Genomic DNA, 16866 nt, shown 5'->3' with positions numbered 1-16866 from the left:
GGGTGTCGATGGGAGAACATAAAGTTTGGAGATAAATGGCCTTGTGTTTGAATCCAATTGTATCACCATTTCTTTTTGATTTAATCTCTCTTGATTTACTATTAACTTAATCTTATTATTTGGTATAATCTTTCTAAATGTGAGACATCATATCTCTTATAAAAAGGTAAAATTAAGTACATTTGATTTTCTTCCCTTATTTGTTGCAAAGTTATTCCATCTGAACTAACATTTATTCCTCTGAAGTCACTTCATAGTGGTGTGCCTCATATGCACTTTATCCTAGCTTGGAGACTTGAAGTTACTTACAGCTGTGAGAAGCACAATGAAAATTTCTCCCTCCTTTTTGTTTGTTCTTATATTTTAAGTTGAAAGATCACTTACTTTGATCAAAAGATTGAATCAAAACAGGAGTTAAAATTTTTTCTTTCCTTGACCCCAGCACTGAAGCTTCTTTTCCTTCTTGATGATATTTTAGACTTTTCTTTTTCTCATTTCCATATCCTAACCTCAAAATCTTATGCCTTTAAGACAAGTTGAAGCCAGACTAGAGGAAGGTTTCAGAACACTTCAAAAGAAGCCTTGCTGAAGCATAACAATTATCTGGAGCTTTCATGTGCACATTTAATTTCCCTTCTATTTCTTCCTGGTTAACTTGCTGGACCTTGTCTCAAATACTAGCTCTTCTTCTTCTCTACCAAAATAGATTCTTGTAACCCTCATATACCTTTCCAACTTTTCTGCTTAGGAGCCAGACTTGCTCAAGACACCCTAAATTAACATGAAATGAACTACTTTTTAAATTACCGTTGAATAACAGATTGGGGTAATAAAATTCCTCATGATATTCTGTAACAACTCTATCATTCTTGTTTATTGAATTTTAGCTGTCAGTCTATTTTCTTTATCTTTGGGATCTGCGGTAAAAATTTCATTTTTGAAGCTTCCAAACAATCTTGAGGTTATGTTATGGAAACTTGCTTTTCTATGTATCTTCCAATATTGGCCTGTATCTAAAAATACCAGATCCTTCCTTCTTTCCTACCATGAAATTTACCATGATGTTGTACATTTTCTGTAAAATATCTGACTCTTTTTTCCTTCAACCAACATTTTCTTGATTATCAGAATTAGAAATACAGAGTTAGTTTGTTTTTTATTTCCTCCACTTTTCTAAGACATATTTGTTGGCGACAATCCTCAGAGACCCATCAGGAAATCTGCTTTGAGGTAAATGAAATATTTGTTGCATGACTATACTTGATTACTCTCTTTATTATGTTGTCCTGCTTAATTAAACCTTATATCAGGAATAACACACTTCCTCCTTTTAACTTGTAGGAGTTTCACAAAATTATACTTGTTTCTTTTTTTCCCTATTATCACCTGCTGGTTTCCCTTTATATTTATAGCCTCTTCAAAAAATTTAAAAAAATGTTTATTTATTTTTGAGACAGAAAAAAAGAGTGAGAGCAGGACAGTCTCTAACTCATGAACTTTAAGCCTATAAATATTCCCTGATATGTAGCACTATTATGAGACCCATCTTATGTCTCTGTGCCTTCGGAAGGCTGCATATCACTCCACTGCTACATTCTGAACTTAAGCTTCATTCCAACAAGTCTCAGCACTGTTTTACAGCAAGTTACAACACTGTTGTAAAGTTTCAAGAGTACTTTCCTTACGAGATACATTCAATGAATCAGAATACAAGTATATGCTGTTAACATTCTTTTTCTCTTCCTTATTGTTTATTCAGATTTGTGAATAATTCCGTATTAGAACAATATCTTGCAAACAGTTAGTGCTCAATTATTATTAGCTATGAAAATCTTAGCTGGAATGAAAGATCACTAAGAATTGTAACCATCATTTCTTTTTTTTTCATATTATACTCTGAAAAAATAGACCCATAGGTATTTTTGTCTTAAAATTGTTTTTCCTATTTCATACTTTAAAACATCTCCCTGTTAGAAAAACACATTCTTCCCTAATTTCATGGCTTTCAGTTTATTCTGTAGTGAGTCCATCATTCTAAATCTGAATTTATTGCCCAGCAATCTATAGTTAGTTGTTCACCTTCTGGATATTCTTTCTTTTTCTGTTCTTGAAGCCCAAATGATTAGTAAGAATATGTGATAAACATCCTTTGCTTCCAAATATGAAGGTATGATAAAATATGGAGAAGATATTATCAATATGAATATGAAGATATGATACAATAAATAAGAATACATTTTATAAATATGAAACAAATACACAGAAAATACCATCTCCTTCAGAATATTTTCATTTCCAGTTTTAGACATTTTTTGAGAATGCCATTTGTGTCCACATGAATAAAGACAGGCAGATAGTGTGATAGGTTTAAAGAAGTGGTTTACCTTTATGTCTCCTTCAAGAGAGACTGTGCATTTCACATGGATCACAAATGTCACAATGGGCCAAAGCACTCATCTGGCTCCCAACTTTACTGAATGAGTCAACCACCATGCATCTCTGAGGTTACATATCTAGAATTTTATTTCTAATTCTCCATGATATTTCATTCTCTTATTCCAGAATATGACTAGAATTTTAGTTCCATTCTGGTGCCTGATCACACTATACCATGCTGCTGATTCTCAAGAACTTTCAGATTTACTAGAAAAGAGGGCATTAAAGTCCTTCATATTCTTCTTGAATATGACAACTGGCTTTACTTTAGGAAATACTACATCAACTACTTACTTGTATATTACAAGAAGATAAAAATATCATACTCTGAAAGTCTCTGATAAGTACGCTTAGTTTCCATTTCCCTTTATTAGGATGGTTGTCTTAGGTACAGTTATTATTCTTTGTGATTCCCTTTGAAGAAAAGCTTGCTTAGCTAGTGTAGTCAAACTGCCTATTTACTCGAAGTTCTTGTCATCTTGACTTCAAGAGCCACCACTAAATTTTATCTCATTATATTTATATTTCCATTCACTTCACTCACCAGACAATTTTACTCTACCAATACCATCCATTATAACCAATTAAAACCAGGAATCTATAGCCAAAAGCAGAATCCTTCCTTTCAGTGCAAGTGATAGCAATGACTGGAGTTTTGGTTTGTTAAATAAACTCTATTTGCTATGCCCAAAGAAACCAGAAAAAGCAATAATAACATCCGGTTATCTAAACATCAATCATTTTACATTCTTTGGACTCATACCTGTGTGTATACTCTTTGGGTAGAAGAAAAGATATTTCATTATTAACATTCTTCTCCAAAGTGGCTTCTGGTATATGATACTGAATAAATTTTAAGATTTCTTCAACATTGCAGTGAGTCTCCTTCACCATGACCATGTGGTATCCCACACCTGAGAAAATCCATTTAGAAGAATGAATAAAACAATTTTGTATTTCCAATATTCTTGTGAGACCACACTTGGCTTTCCATGGTTTGGGTGAGGTAGAATATAAGGCATTCTAATCATATGATTACAAGTCTAAGAAATCTAGTAAATACTTCTTTTGTAATTTCATTAATTTTCTTAGGGACTGAGAGAACAGAGATAGGGAAAAATCTCTGTTACATAGTCTCTTGTTCTACGGACACTAAAATCTGAGAAAACAAGGTTAATATTCACTAAACAGATATACATTTGGTGCCTATTATATGTAAGGGAGCAAATTAATCAGATACAAGTCCTTTCCTTCAGAGATCTGAGAAACCTTTCCAAAGTAGTCTCCACCTCCACTACCTGCATTGCCCTAAGCTCTCAAAGGTGTGGCTGGGGGTTGGGGGAAGGGTAAGGCAGTAAAAACAAACAAACAAACAAACAAACAAATGAACAAAAATGCCTTCAGGGCTCTTCAGAACTTTGTGAAAACATTGCAGTGGTACTCTGATAGCTCAGGACAGGACAAAAAAGCTAAGAAAAATACTTCTGAGGTACATCAGTCCTTTATTACAATAGGCCTTTAAAGGGTAGGAAGAGGGCAGCAGCACAGAGAGAAAACCTTTGAGGTAAAGAAAATAGTTTAGAAATGGAAAGCAAAGAGCATTTGTCAGATCTAAAAGCTGGGAACTGAATTATAGCTTCAAGAGATCCCCATGATCTCATTCATATACAGATGCCATCCTCTGCTAAGAGCAAAATCCTGATCCTATTACTAACACACTTGAAGACAGTGATAAAGAGAATCTAAATAAAGGTGTAATACATCCCAATATTCGCTCAAATACAGGTTATATTAACTCAGTCTTCCATAACAGTGGCCTAATAGACCAGGGTATACCATTTACTGAGGATAATTATCAATTACTTTAGTCTCCACTATTATTTTATTCACAAATTTAATTATAAAAATGAAAAAACCATGCAAGGAAACTAGAAGATATAACACTAAATGGGATGGAAAAAATCAAGAGAAGCAGACACAGAAATGTTTTCCAATAAGAAAACATATATATCCAGAATATGGCTCTATTAGATGGGGATCTATATAACTTACCTGACAGAGAATTTAAAATAACATAATAAAGATGCTCACCAAGGTCAGGATACCAATGCATGAACAAAGTGAGAATTTCAACAAAGAAACAGAAAGCTTAAGAAGTACCGAAAAGAGGCTCCGAGGAGGAGCCAAGATGGCGAAACAGCATGGAAGTTTTTTGTGTGTCTCACATCCATGAAATACAGCCAGACCAATACTAAACCATCCTACACACCTAGGAAACTGATTGGAGGATTAGCACAATAGTCTGCATAACCTGCACTACAGAATTCATCAGGTACATGGCACAGAGAGGTGAATTTGGGGAGCAAGAAGCTGCTGAGGGTAGGGAACCGCTTTTGTGGGTGGAGAGAGGACAGAGACTGGGGAGGGGGGCAGAATATGGGAAAAGTACCCCTCCTCAAAAGCAGCTGGAGAGAAAGTGGAAAATTGGAAACAGCCACAGGGACTAAACTAAAAAGGAGAAAGGAGAAGGTTTAAATTCCATTAGCACTGTAAACAAAGGGAGTGCAAAGGCTGCAACTCCTCAGCTTGATACCTGGTGGTGCTCTGGTGGGAAGGGCGAATCCCCAGGAACAGAGTGGGGTCCAGGAAGTTCTCGAGCCACACAGGGAAAAGTGGTTCCACTGCTGGAAGGACATTTGGTAGAGACTGTTGAAGCCACCTGGTCCCAGCAGATCCCATAAAACAGTCACATTCACTGGTGCTGGAACAAGGTCGTTAAGTGTGAAGCCTGGTGCCAGATGTGTGTTGTGATTTTCCATAATCCCTGAAATGCTGCTGCTACACTATCTTGCAAACTTTTTCTGGGGCAGGCTGGCACCTGGCCGCAGTCTCAGGACACCGACAGCAGCAGGGTCCAGCAAGTGTTCCTAGGTGCAGCCGACATTCGGCCATTGCTCATTCGGCCACTGCTTGGTGAGACCCTCCTGCAGAGGGGCAGAACAGGTCAAAGCCGCAGTCCTTCAGAAGTAAGGGGCCAGGGAAAACAGCTGCATCTGAGACAAAACTCAGGAGAGAGGTACTGCCTGGGGCCTGGTCACAGAGAGTGAAAAAGCAGGGAGTGGATGAAAGCTGAAGATAGAGGACGGGTGCATGATTGCTGATCTGGGAGAACAGACTGGGTAGCTGGGTGGTGCCATTTTCACCACTCCCAGGCATGTGCATACGCACCTATGAGCACTGCAACAATCCACCCCAGTAGGCTTGCAGTGCCTTCTAGTGGAGAGCGGAGCTGTTACACTGAGCCCGGGGCCAACTTTGCTCTTCAAGAACACAAGTCTATCCACCAGCTTAGTTTATGGACTATAAAGCACTACAGAGACTGATTTCTAGGGGAAAACAAAGTAATTTCAGCCCTACTTCAATCTGTTAGCAGGTTCATCTATTCAATTTTCTTTCTTTCTTTTTTTTTTCTTTTTCTCTTTTGCACTTCTTTTTCTTGAATACAGAAAGAGAAAAAATTCATTTTTATTTTTAATTGTTATTAAAAATACTTTTCTTTAATTTTTATTACTATATTTTTTACTTTTCTGTAAATTTTTTCAAATTCTATTTTACCCCCATTATCTCATTTTAGTCTACTTCAGTGTATTTTTTTCAAATTCTCAAATGATTTCCTTTTTTTTCTGCTCCGACCTTTTTTTCTCTAATCTGTCAAACCACTTTCAACACCCAGAGCAAAACACACCAAGGATCTAGCATCATCTATTTTATTTGTGTGTGTGTGTGTGTTTTTAATTTTTAATTTTAATATTTTTTTAATTTTAATTTTTTATTTTCAATTTTTCTACCTCATTAATTCCTTTTCTCCCTTCAAAATGACAAAACAAAGGAATTCACCCCAAAAGAAAGAGCACGAAGAAACGACAGCCAGGGATTTAACCAACACAGACACAAGCAAGATGTCTGAACCCGGATTTAGAATCACGATAATAAGAATACTAGCTGGAGTCAAAAATAGATTAGAATCCCTTTCTGCAGAGATAAAACAAGTAAAAAATATCCAGAATGAAATTAAAAATGCTATAACTGAGCGGCAACCATGGATGGATGCAGCGGCGGCAAGGATGGATGAGGCAGAACAGAGAATCAGTGATATAGAGGACAAACTTACAGAGAATAACGAAGCAGAAAAAAGAGGGAGATTAAGGCAAAAGAGCATAATTTAAGAATTAGAGTAATCAGTGACTCATTAAAAAGGAACAAAATCAGAATCATAGGGGTCCCAGAAGAGGAGAGAGAAATAGGGGTAGAAGGGTTATGTGAGCAAATCATAGCAGAAAACTTTCCTAACCTGGGGAAAGACACAGACATCAAAATCCAGGAAGCACAGAGAACCCCCATTAGATTCAACAAAAATCAACCATCAACAAGGCATATCATAGTCAAATTATCAAAATACTCAGGCAAGGAGAGAATCATGAAAGCAGCAAGGGAAAAAAAGTCCCTAACAAACAAGGGTAGACAGATCAGGTTTGTGGCAGACCTATCCACAGAAATTTGGCAGGCCAGAAAGGAGTGGCAGGATATATTCAATGTGCTGAAACAGAAAAATATGCAGCCAAGAATTCTTTATCCAACAAGGCTGTCATTCAAAATAGAAGGAGAGAGAGGAAAAGTTTCTCAGACAAACAAAAATTAAAGGAGTTTGTGACCACTAAACCAGCCCTGCAAGAAATTTTAAGGGGGACTCTCTGAGGGGAGAAAAGACGAAAATATACATATAAAAATAAATAAATACCAAAAGCAACAAAGATTAGAAAGGACCAGAAAACACCATCAGAAACTCCAACTCTACAAGCATCATAATGGCAATAAATTCATATCTTTCATTACTCACTCTAAATGTCAGTGGACTCAAGGCTCCAATCAAAAGACACAGGATAACAGAATGGATAAGAAAACAAGATCCATCCATATGCTGTTTACAAGAGACCCACTTTAGACCTAAAGACACCTTCAGATTGAAAATAAGGGGATGGAGAACCATCTATCATGCTAATGGTCAACAAAAGAAAGCCGGAGTAGCCATACTTGTATCAAACAATCTAGACTTTAAAATAAAGACTGTATCAAGACAACCAGAAGGGCATTATATCATAATCATGGGGTCTATCCACCAAGAAGACCTAACAATTGCAAACATTTATGCGCAAAATGTGACAGCACCCAAATATATAAATCAATTAATCACAAACATAAAGAAACTCATCAATAGTAATACCATAATAGTAGGAGACTTCAACACCCCACTCTGAGCATTGGACAGATCATCTAATAAAAAAATCAACAAGGAAACAATGGCTTTGAATGAAACACTGGACCAGATGAACTTAACAGATATATTCAGAACATTTCATCTTGAAGCAGCAGAATATACATTCTTCTCCAGTGCACATGGAATGTTCTCCAGAATAGACCATATACTGGGACAAAAATCAGCCCTAAGTAAGTACAAAAAGATCGAGATCATACCGTGCATATTTTCAGACCACAACGCTACGAAACTCAAAATCAACCACAAGAAAAAGTTTGGAAAGGTAACAAATACTTGGAGACTGAAGAACACCTACTAAAGAATGAATGGGCTAACCAAGCTGTTAAAGAGCAAATTAAAAAGTATATAGAAGTCAATGAAAATGATAACACCACAACCCAAAACCTCTGGGACGCAGCAAAGGTGGTCATAAGAGGAAAGTATATAGCAATCCAGGCCTTTCTAAAGAAGAAAGGGGATCTCAGATACACAACCTAACCTTACACCTTAAGGATCTGGAAAAAGAACAGCAAATAAAACCCCAAACCAGCAGAAGACAGGAAATAATAAAGATTAGAGCAGAAATTGATGCTATGAAAACTAAAAACACAGTAGAACATATCAATGAAACCAGAACCTGGTTCTTTGAAAGAATTAACAAAATTGATAAACCAGTAGCCAGTTTGATCAAAAGAAAAAGGAAAGGCTCCAAATAAATAAAATCAAAATGAAAGAGGAGAGATCACAACCAACACAACAGAAATAAAAACAATAATAAGATAATATTATGAGCAATCATATGCCAACAAAACGGGCAATCTGGAAGAAACGGACAAATTCCTAGAAACATATACACTACCAAAAGTGAAACAGGAAGAAATAGAAAATTTGAACAGACCCATAACCAGTAAGGAAATTGAATTAGTAATAAAAAATCTGCCAAAAAATGAGTCCAGGGCCAGATGGCTTTCCAAGGGAATTCTACCAAACATTTAAGGAAGAGTTAACACCTATTCTCTTGAAGCTTTTCCAAAAAATAGAATGAAGGAAAACTTCCAAACTCTTTCTATGAAGGCAGCATTACCCTGATTCCAAAACCAGACAGAGACCCCCACTAAAAAGGAGAACTATAGACCAGCTTCCCATATGAACATGGACACAAAAATCCTCAACAAGACATTAGCCAACCAGATCCAACAATACATTAAAAAAATTATTCACCACGACCAAGTGGGATTTATAACTGGGATGTAGGTCTGGTTCAATATCCACAAAACAATTAACGTGATTGATCACATCAATAAAAGAAAGGACAAGAACCATATGATCCTCTCAATAGATGCAGAGAAAGCATTTGACAAAATACAGCATCCTTTCTTGATAAAAGCCCTCAAGAAAGTAGGGATAAAAGGAGCATACCTCGAGATCATAAAAGCTATATATGAATGACCCAATGCTAATATCATCCTCAATGGGGAAAAACTGAGAGCTTTCCCCCTAAGGTCAGGAACAAGACAGGGATGTCCACTCTCACCACTGTTATTCAACATAGTATTGGAAGTCTTAGCCTCTGCAATCAGACAACACAAAGAAATAAAAGGCATCCAAATTGGCCAGGAGGAGATCAAACTTACACTCTTCACAGATGACATGATACTCTCTATGGAAAACCCAAAAGATTCCACCAAAAAACTGCTAGAAATGATCCATGAATTCAGCAAGGTTGCAGGATATCAACACACAGAAATTGATTGCATTCTTATACACCAACAATGAAGCGACAGAGATATCAAGGAATCGATCCCATTCACAGTTGTACAAAAAACCATAAAATACCTAGGAATAAATCTAACCAAAGAGGTGAAAAGAACTATACACTGAAAACTATAGAAAGCTTATGAAAGAAATTGAAGAAGACACAAAAAAATGGAAAAATATTCCATGTTTCTGGATAGGAAGAACAAATATTGCTAAATGTCAATACTACCCAAAGCAATCTACATATTCAATGTAATCCCTATCAAAGTAACACCAGCATTCTTCACAGAGCTAGAACAAATAATCCTAAAATTTATTTGGAACCAGAAAAGACCCTGAATAGTCAAAGTGATCTTGAAAAAGAAAACCAAAGCAGGAGGCATCACAATCCCAGACTTCAAGCTATACTACAAAGCTGTAATCATCAAGACAGTAAGGTACTGGCACAAAATAGACACTCAGATAAATGGAACAGAATAGAGAACCCAGAAATGGACCCACAAATGTATGGCTAACTAATCTTTGACGAAGCAGGAAAGAATATCCAATAGAATAAAGACAGTGTCTTCAACAAGTGGTGCTGGGAAAACTGGACAGTGACATGCAGAAGAATGAACCTGGACCACTTTCTTACACCAGACACAAAAATAAACTCAACATGCATAAAAGACCTAAATGTAAGACAGGAAGCCATCAAAATCCTTGAGGAAAAATCAGGCAAAAACCTCTTTGATCTTGGCCGCAGCAACTTCTTACTCAACACGTCTCCAGAGGCAAGGGAAACAAAAGCAAAAATGAACTACTGGGACCTCATCAAAATAAAATATTCTGCACAGCGAAGGAAACAATCAGCAAAACTAAAAGGCAACTGACAGAATGGGAGAAGATATTTGCAAGTGACATATCAGATAAAGGGTTAGTATCCAAAATCTACAAAGAACTTATCAAACTCAACACCCAAAAAACAAATAATCCAGTGACAAAATGGGCAAAAGACATGAATAGACACTTCTCCAAAAAGACATCCAGATGGCCAACCGACACATGAAAAAACGCTCAACATCACTCATCATCAGGGAAATATAAATCAAAACCACCATGAGATACCACCTCAGACCTGTCAGAATTGCTAACGTTAACAATTTAGGCAACAACAGATGTTGGTGAGGATGCAGAGAAAGAGGATCTCTTTTGCATTGTTGGTGGGAATGCAAGCTGGTGCAGCCACTCTGGAAAACAGTATGGAGGTTCCTCAAAAACTAAAAATAGAACTACCCTACGACCCAGCAATTACACTACTAGGCATTTATCCACGGGATAGAGGTGTGCTGTGTCGAAGGGACACATGCACCCCCATGCTTATGGCAGCACTATCAACAATAGCCAAAGTATGGAAAGAACCCAAATGTCCATCATGGATGAATGGATAAAGAAGATGTGGTGTGTGCATACACACACACACACACACACACACACACACACACACACACACAATGGAGTATTACTTGGCAATCAAAAAGAATGAAATCTTGCCAATTGCAACTATGTGGATGGAACTAGAGGGTATTATGCTAAGCAAAATTAGTCAGAGAAAGACAAATATCATATGGCTTCACTCATATGAGGACTTTAAGACAAAGAACAGATGAACATAAGGGAAGGGAAGCAAAAACAATATATAAACAGGGAGGGGGACAAAACATAAGAGACTTTTAAATATGAAGAACAAACAGAGGGCTACTGGAGGGGTTGTGGGAGGGGGGGATGGGCTAAATGGGTAAGGGGCATTAAGGAATCTACTCCTGAAATCATTGTTTCACTATATGCTAACTAATTTGGATGTAAATTAAAAAAAAAAAAAAAGAAGTACCAAAAAGAAGTTGCAGAGCTGAAGAATACAGTAACTAAATTGAAAAATTCATTAGACAGGTTCAAAAGTGGACTACATAAAGTGGACAAAAGGATGGGTGACCTCAAAGTCAAGTCATTAATTGGTCAAGTGAATTAATTAGTCAAGTGAATAATTTCACTCAGAGGAACAAAAGAAAACAAAAAAGAATGAAAAAGAGTAAATAAAGCCCAAGAGACTTATGGAATATCACTAAGTAGAGCAATAAATGCAATATAAGAGTCCCATATGGGGAGAAAGTGGGGGCAAATTAGAAAGTTTATTCAAAGAAATAATGGCCGAAAACTTCCGAACCAAGGAAAAGAAATGGACATTCCGGGTCACAAATGCAAAAGATCTATACTAGATGAATCCAAAGATATCTACAATAAAACACATTATAATCCAATAGTAAAAAGTCAAAGACAAAGAGAGGGTTTTGAAAAGCAAGTTGTCACATACAAGGGAACGCACATGAGACTATTAGCTGATTTTTCAGCAGAAACCTGAAAAGATGGCTAGAAGGGAATGATGAGATATATTCAAAGTACTGAAAGAAAAAATTACCAAGAATACTATACATGGCAAAGTGTCTTTCAAAAATGAAGGAGAAAGATTTTACTAGACAAACAAAAGCTAAGAGAGTTTACTACCACTATATCTGCATTATAAGAAAAGCTAAAGGGAGTTATTCAAATTGAAAAGAAAGGATGATTTAAAGAAAAGGAAAGAAAGGATGGTAAACAGTAATACAAAGTCATATGAAAGTATAAATCTCACAGGTAGTGTTAAATATACAGACAAATACAGAATAATTTATATTGTAATGGTGGTGGGTAAATTACTTAAAGAAACTTGTTTTTAATCTTTCTTTATTTTGAGAGAGAGACAGAGTGTGAGCAGGGGTGGAGCTGAGGGGAGGGAGACACAGAATCAGAAGCAGGCTCCAGGCACTGAGCTATCAGCACAGAGCCCAATGTGGGGCTCAAACTCACGAATCGTGAGATCATGACTGGAGCCGAAGTTGGATGCTTAACTGACTGACCCACCCAGGCACCCCTAAATTACTTTTAATTCTACTATAAAAGTTAAAAGATAAAAGCATTAAACACTATAACGAAAAAGTATAACTAAATAATAAGATACACAATACACAACACAAATAGATATAAATCTGATATCAATAACTAAAGTTTTATGAGGGGAGTAAAGAAAACAGTTTTTTATATGCAATGGAGGTTAAGTTGTTATCAGCTTATAATATACTGTTATGTTTTATGTATGTCCCATGATAACCACAAAGAAAATATGCCTAGAAATTACACAAAAGAAAAAGAAAGAAATCAAAACATATCAATACAAAAATTAGTAAAAAGGAAATGAAGACAGCAAGAGATGAAAAGAAGGACATAAGAACTTCAAGGCAAATGGGACATGATTAACAATAGTACTTCCTTATTAAAATCTGTGTTAAATAAAAACTGATTAAACTCTCCAATCAAAAGACAGAGTAACTGAATACGTAAAAAAAAGATCCACTCCTACAAGAGAACACTGAGTTAAAAGCCTCTTGACATAGGTCTTGGCAATGATTTTTTTTGGATATGAAGTCAAAAGCACAGGAAACAAAATAAAAGATAGAGTAGTTTGACTACACCAAACTAAAAAGATTCTGAGAAGCAAAGGAAACAATCAACAAAATGGAAAGGCTACATACAGAATAAAGGAAAATGTTTGCAAACCAAAAATTTCTAGAAGAAAATACAGGCAGTAATCTGACATTGACTATAGAAACATTTTTCTAGACAGGTCTCTGACAAGGAAAACAAAAGCAAAATTAAATTATTGAGATTACACCCAAACAAGCTTTTGCACAGGGAAGGAAACCATCAACAAAACAAAAACACAGCACATTGATTGGGAGAAGTTATTTGCAAATGATAACCAATAAGGGGTTAATATCCATGATATATACCTATGTATATGTACGTATATATATGTATATATACATATGTATATATATAGTTTATATATATATAAATTATGCAACTCAACTCCAAAAAACAAATAATCCAATTAAAAAACAAATAATCCAATTAAAAAACAGACATTTCTCCAAAGAAGACATACAGATGGCCAACGGACACATGAAAAGATGCTCAACATCACTTATCATCAGGGAAATGTAAATCAAAACCACAAGGAGAATCACCACATGCCTGTCAGACTGGCTAAAATCAGTAACACAAGAAACAACAGGTGACGGTGAGGATGTGGCAAAAAAAGAATGTGTTAGTGGAAATGGAAACTGGTGCTGCCACTGAGGAAAACAGTATGGAGGTTCCTCAAAAAATTAAAAATAGAACTATTATATGATCCAGTAATTCCACTACTGGTTATTTACCCACAGAACACAAAAACACTAATTCAAAAAGATATATGTACCCCTATGTTTCCTGCAGCATTATTTATCATAGCCAAGATATGGAAGCAACCCAAGTATCCATCCATTGATGAACAGATCAAGAAGATGTGGTAAATATATACAATGGAATATAACTTAGCCATAAAAAAAAGGCTAAAAAAAGCTAGAGAAGGAAGGAGCCAAACCCGAAGAGACTCTTAAAAACTGAGAACAAACTGAGGGTTGATGGGGAAGGGGAAAGTGGGTGAGGGACACTGAGGAGGGCACCTGTTGGGATGAGCAATGGGTGTTGTATGGAAACCAATTTGACAATAAATCTCATTAAAAAAGTGAAATCTTGCTATTTTTGACAACATGGATAGACCTAGAGAGTGTCATGCTAAGTGAAATAAATCAAAGAAAATACCAAATAATTTCCCTTGCATTTAAAATCTACAAAACAAAACAAATAGACACAACAAAACCAAGAGAGACTCATAAATATAAGAAAGAAACTGTCAGGGGGCGCCTGGGTGGCTCAGTCAGTTGAGCTTCTGACTTGGGCTCAGGTAATGATCTCGCAGTGAGTTCGAGCCCCACGTCAGGCTCTGTGCTGACAGCTCAGAGCCTGGAGCCTGCTTTGGATTCTGTGTCCCTCTCTCTCTGCCCCTCCCTCACTCATGCTCTGTCTCTCTCTGTCTCAGAAATAAATAAATATTTGGGGATTCTAGGGAAGATAGTGGCGTAGGAGTATGCTGGGCTCACCGCGTGTCCTGCTGATCACTTAGATTCCACCTACACCTGCCTAAAACCCAGAAAACCACCAGAAGACTAGCAGAATGGAGTCTCTGGAGCCAAGTGCAGACGAGAGGCCCGCAGAAGAGGGTAGGAAGGGCAGAGAGGCAGTGCACGCTGTACGGACTGGCGGGAGGGAGCTGGGCGGAGGGGCAGCCCACCGGCCAAGCAGAGCCCCTGAGTCTGGATTGCAAAAGTGGAGGGGCCAGACGGAGTGTGTTCCAACAGCAAGCGGGACTTACCATCTGGGAGGTCATAAGTTAACAGCTCTGCTCGGAAAGCGAGAAGGATGGAGGACAACGGGAGGGAGAGTTGCTGAGCCCCAGGATGACAGAGCTCAGTTTGGCGCGGAACAAAGGCGCTCGCCAGCGCCATCTCCCTTGCCCATCCCCCAGCCAAAATCCCAAAGGGAACCAGTTCCTGCCAGAGAACTTGCTTGCACCATGCAAACACCCAACGCTGTGCTTCTGCAGAGCCATCCCTCTGGCAGTGGGTCTGACTCCCTCCCGCTGCCACAGGGCCCTCCTGAAGCGGATCACCGAAGGAGAAGTGAGCTAAGCCTACCCTTCCTGCCCCTCTGCACCTTGCCTACCCACCCGAGCTAATATGCCAGATTCCCAGCACCAAAAGCCTGGCAGTGTGCAAGTAGCCCAGACAGCCACGCCACCCCACAGTGAATCCTGCCCCTAGGAGAGGGGAAGAGAAGGCACACACCAGTCTGACTGTGGCCCCAGCAGTGGGCTGGGGCAGACATCAGGTGTGACTGTGGTCCCACCCACCAACTCCAGTTATACACCACAGCACAGGGGAAGTGCCCTGCAGTTCTGGACCACTCCAGGGACTATCCAAAATGACCAAACGGAAGAATTCACCTCAAAAGAATCTCCAGGAAATAACAACAGCTAATGAACTGATCAAAAAGGATTTAAATAATATAACAGAAAGTGAATTTAGAATAAAAGTCATAAAATTAATCGCTGGGCTTGAAAATAGTATAGAGGACAGCAGAGAATCTATTGCTACAAAGATCAAGGGACTAAGGAATAGTCAGGAGGAGATGAAAAATGCTATAAACGAGATGCAAAATAAAATGGAAACGACCATGGCTCGGATTGAAGAGGCAGAGGAGAGAATAGGTGAACTACAAGAAAAAATTATGGAAAAAGAGGAAGCTGAGAAAAAGAGTTAAAAAAATCCAGGAGTATGAGGGGAAAAGTAGAGAACTAAGTGATGCACTAAAAAGAAATAATATATGCATAATTGGTATCCCAGAGGAGGAAGAGAGAGGGAAAGGTGCTGAAGTTGTACTTGAAGAAATAATAGCTGAGAACTTCCATGAACTGGGGAAGGAAAAAGGCATTGAAATCCAAGAGGCACAGAGAACTCCATTCAGACGTAACTTGAATCGATCTTCTGCATGACATATCATAGTGAAACTGGCAAAATACAAGGATAAAGAGAAAATTCTGAAAGAAGCAAGGGATAAACGTGCCCTAACATATACAGGGAGACCTATAAGACTCGTGACCGATCTCTCTTCTGAAACTTGGCAGGCCAGAAAGGATTGGCAAATCTTCAATGTGATGAACAGAAAAAATATGCAGCTGAGAATCCTTTATACAGCAAGTCTGTCATTTAGAATAGAAGAAGAGATAAAGGTCTTCCCAAACAAACAAAAACTGAAGGAATTTGTCACCACTAAACCAGCCCTACAAGAGATCCTAAGGGGGATCCTGTGAGACAAAATACCAGAGACATCGCTACAAGCATAAAACATACAGACATCACAATGACTCTAAACCCGTCTCTTTCTATAATAACACTGAATGTAAATGGACGAAATGCACCAACCAAAAGACATAGGGTATCAGAATGGATACAAAAACAAGACCCATCTATTTGCTGTCTACAAGAGACATTTTAGACCTGATGCCTTCAGATTGAGAGTGAGGGGATGGAGAACTATTAATCATGCTACTGGAAGCCAAAAGAAAGCTGGAGTATCCATACTTATATCAGACAAAGTAGACTTTAAATTAAAGGCTGTAACAAGAGATGAAGAAGGGCATTGTATAATAATTGCAGGGTCTATCCATCAGGAAGAGCTAACAACTATAAATGTCTATGCACCAAATACGGGAGCCCACAAATATATAAAACAATCACTCATAAACATAAGCAACCTTACTGATAAGAATATGGTAACTGCAAGGGACTTTAACATTCCACTTACAGAAATGGATAGATCATCTAGACACACGGTCAATAAAG

At 37.7% G+C, this 16866-nt stretch overlaps 1 protein-coding gene across 1 annotated transcript in view; it reads right to left on the bottom strand.

Moving 5' to 3' along the window:
• The window catches only part of LOC125928638 (phospholipid-transporting ATPase ABCA3-like), a 164888-nt gene that overhangs the window by 61647 nt on the left and 86375 nt on the right, over window positions 1-16866 (bottom strand). The window contains 1 exon segment of the mRNA XM_049639368.1: window positions 3200-3459. Within this exon segment, the coding sequence (XP_049495325.1) occupies window positions 3200-3459 (260 nt within the window).

The sequence above is a fragment of the Panthera uncia genome, chromosome E3 (assembly GCF_023721935.1).
Source record: "Panthera uncia isolate 11264 chromosome E3, Puncia_PCG_1.0, whole genome shotgun sequence".
NCBI classification, from domain to species: Eukaryota; Metazoa; Chordata; class Mammalia; order Carnivora; family Felidae; genus Panthera; species Panthera uncia.
Note: the sequence above shows the minus strand (reverse complement) of the source record. Positions and strands in the feature narration are given on the sequence as shown.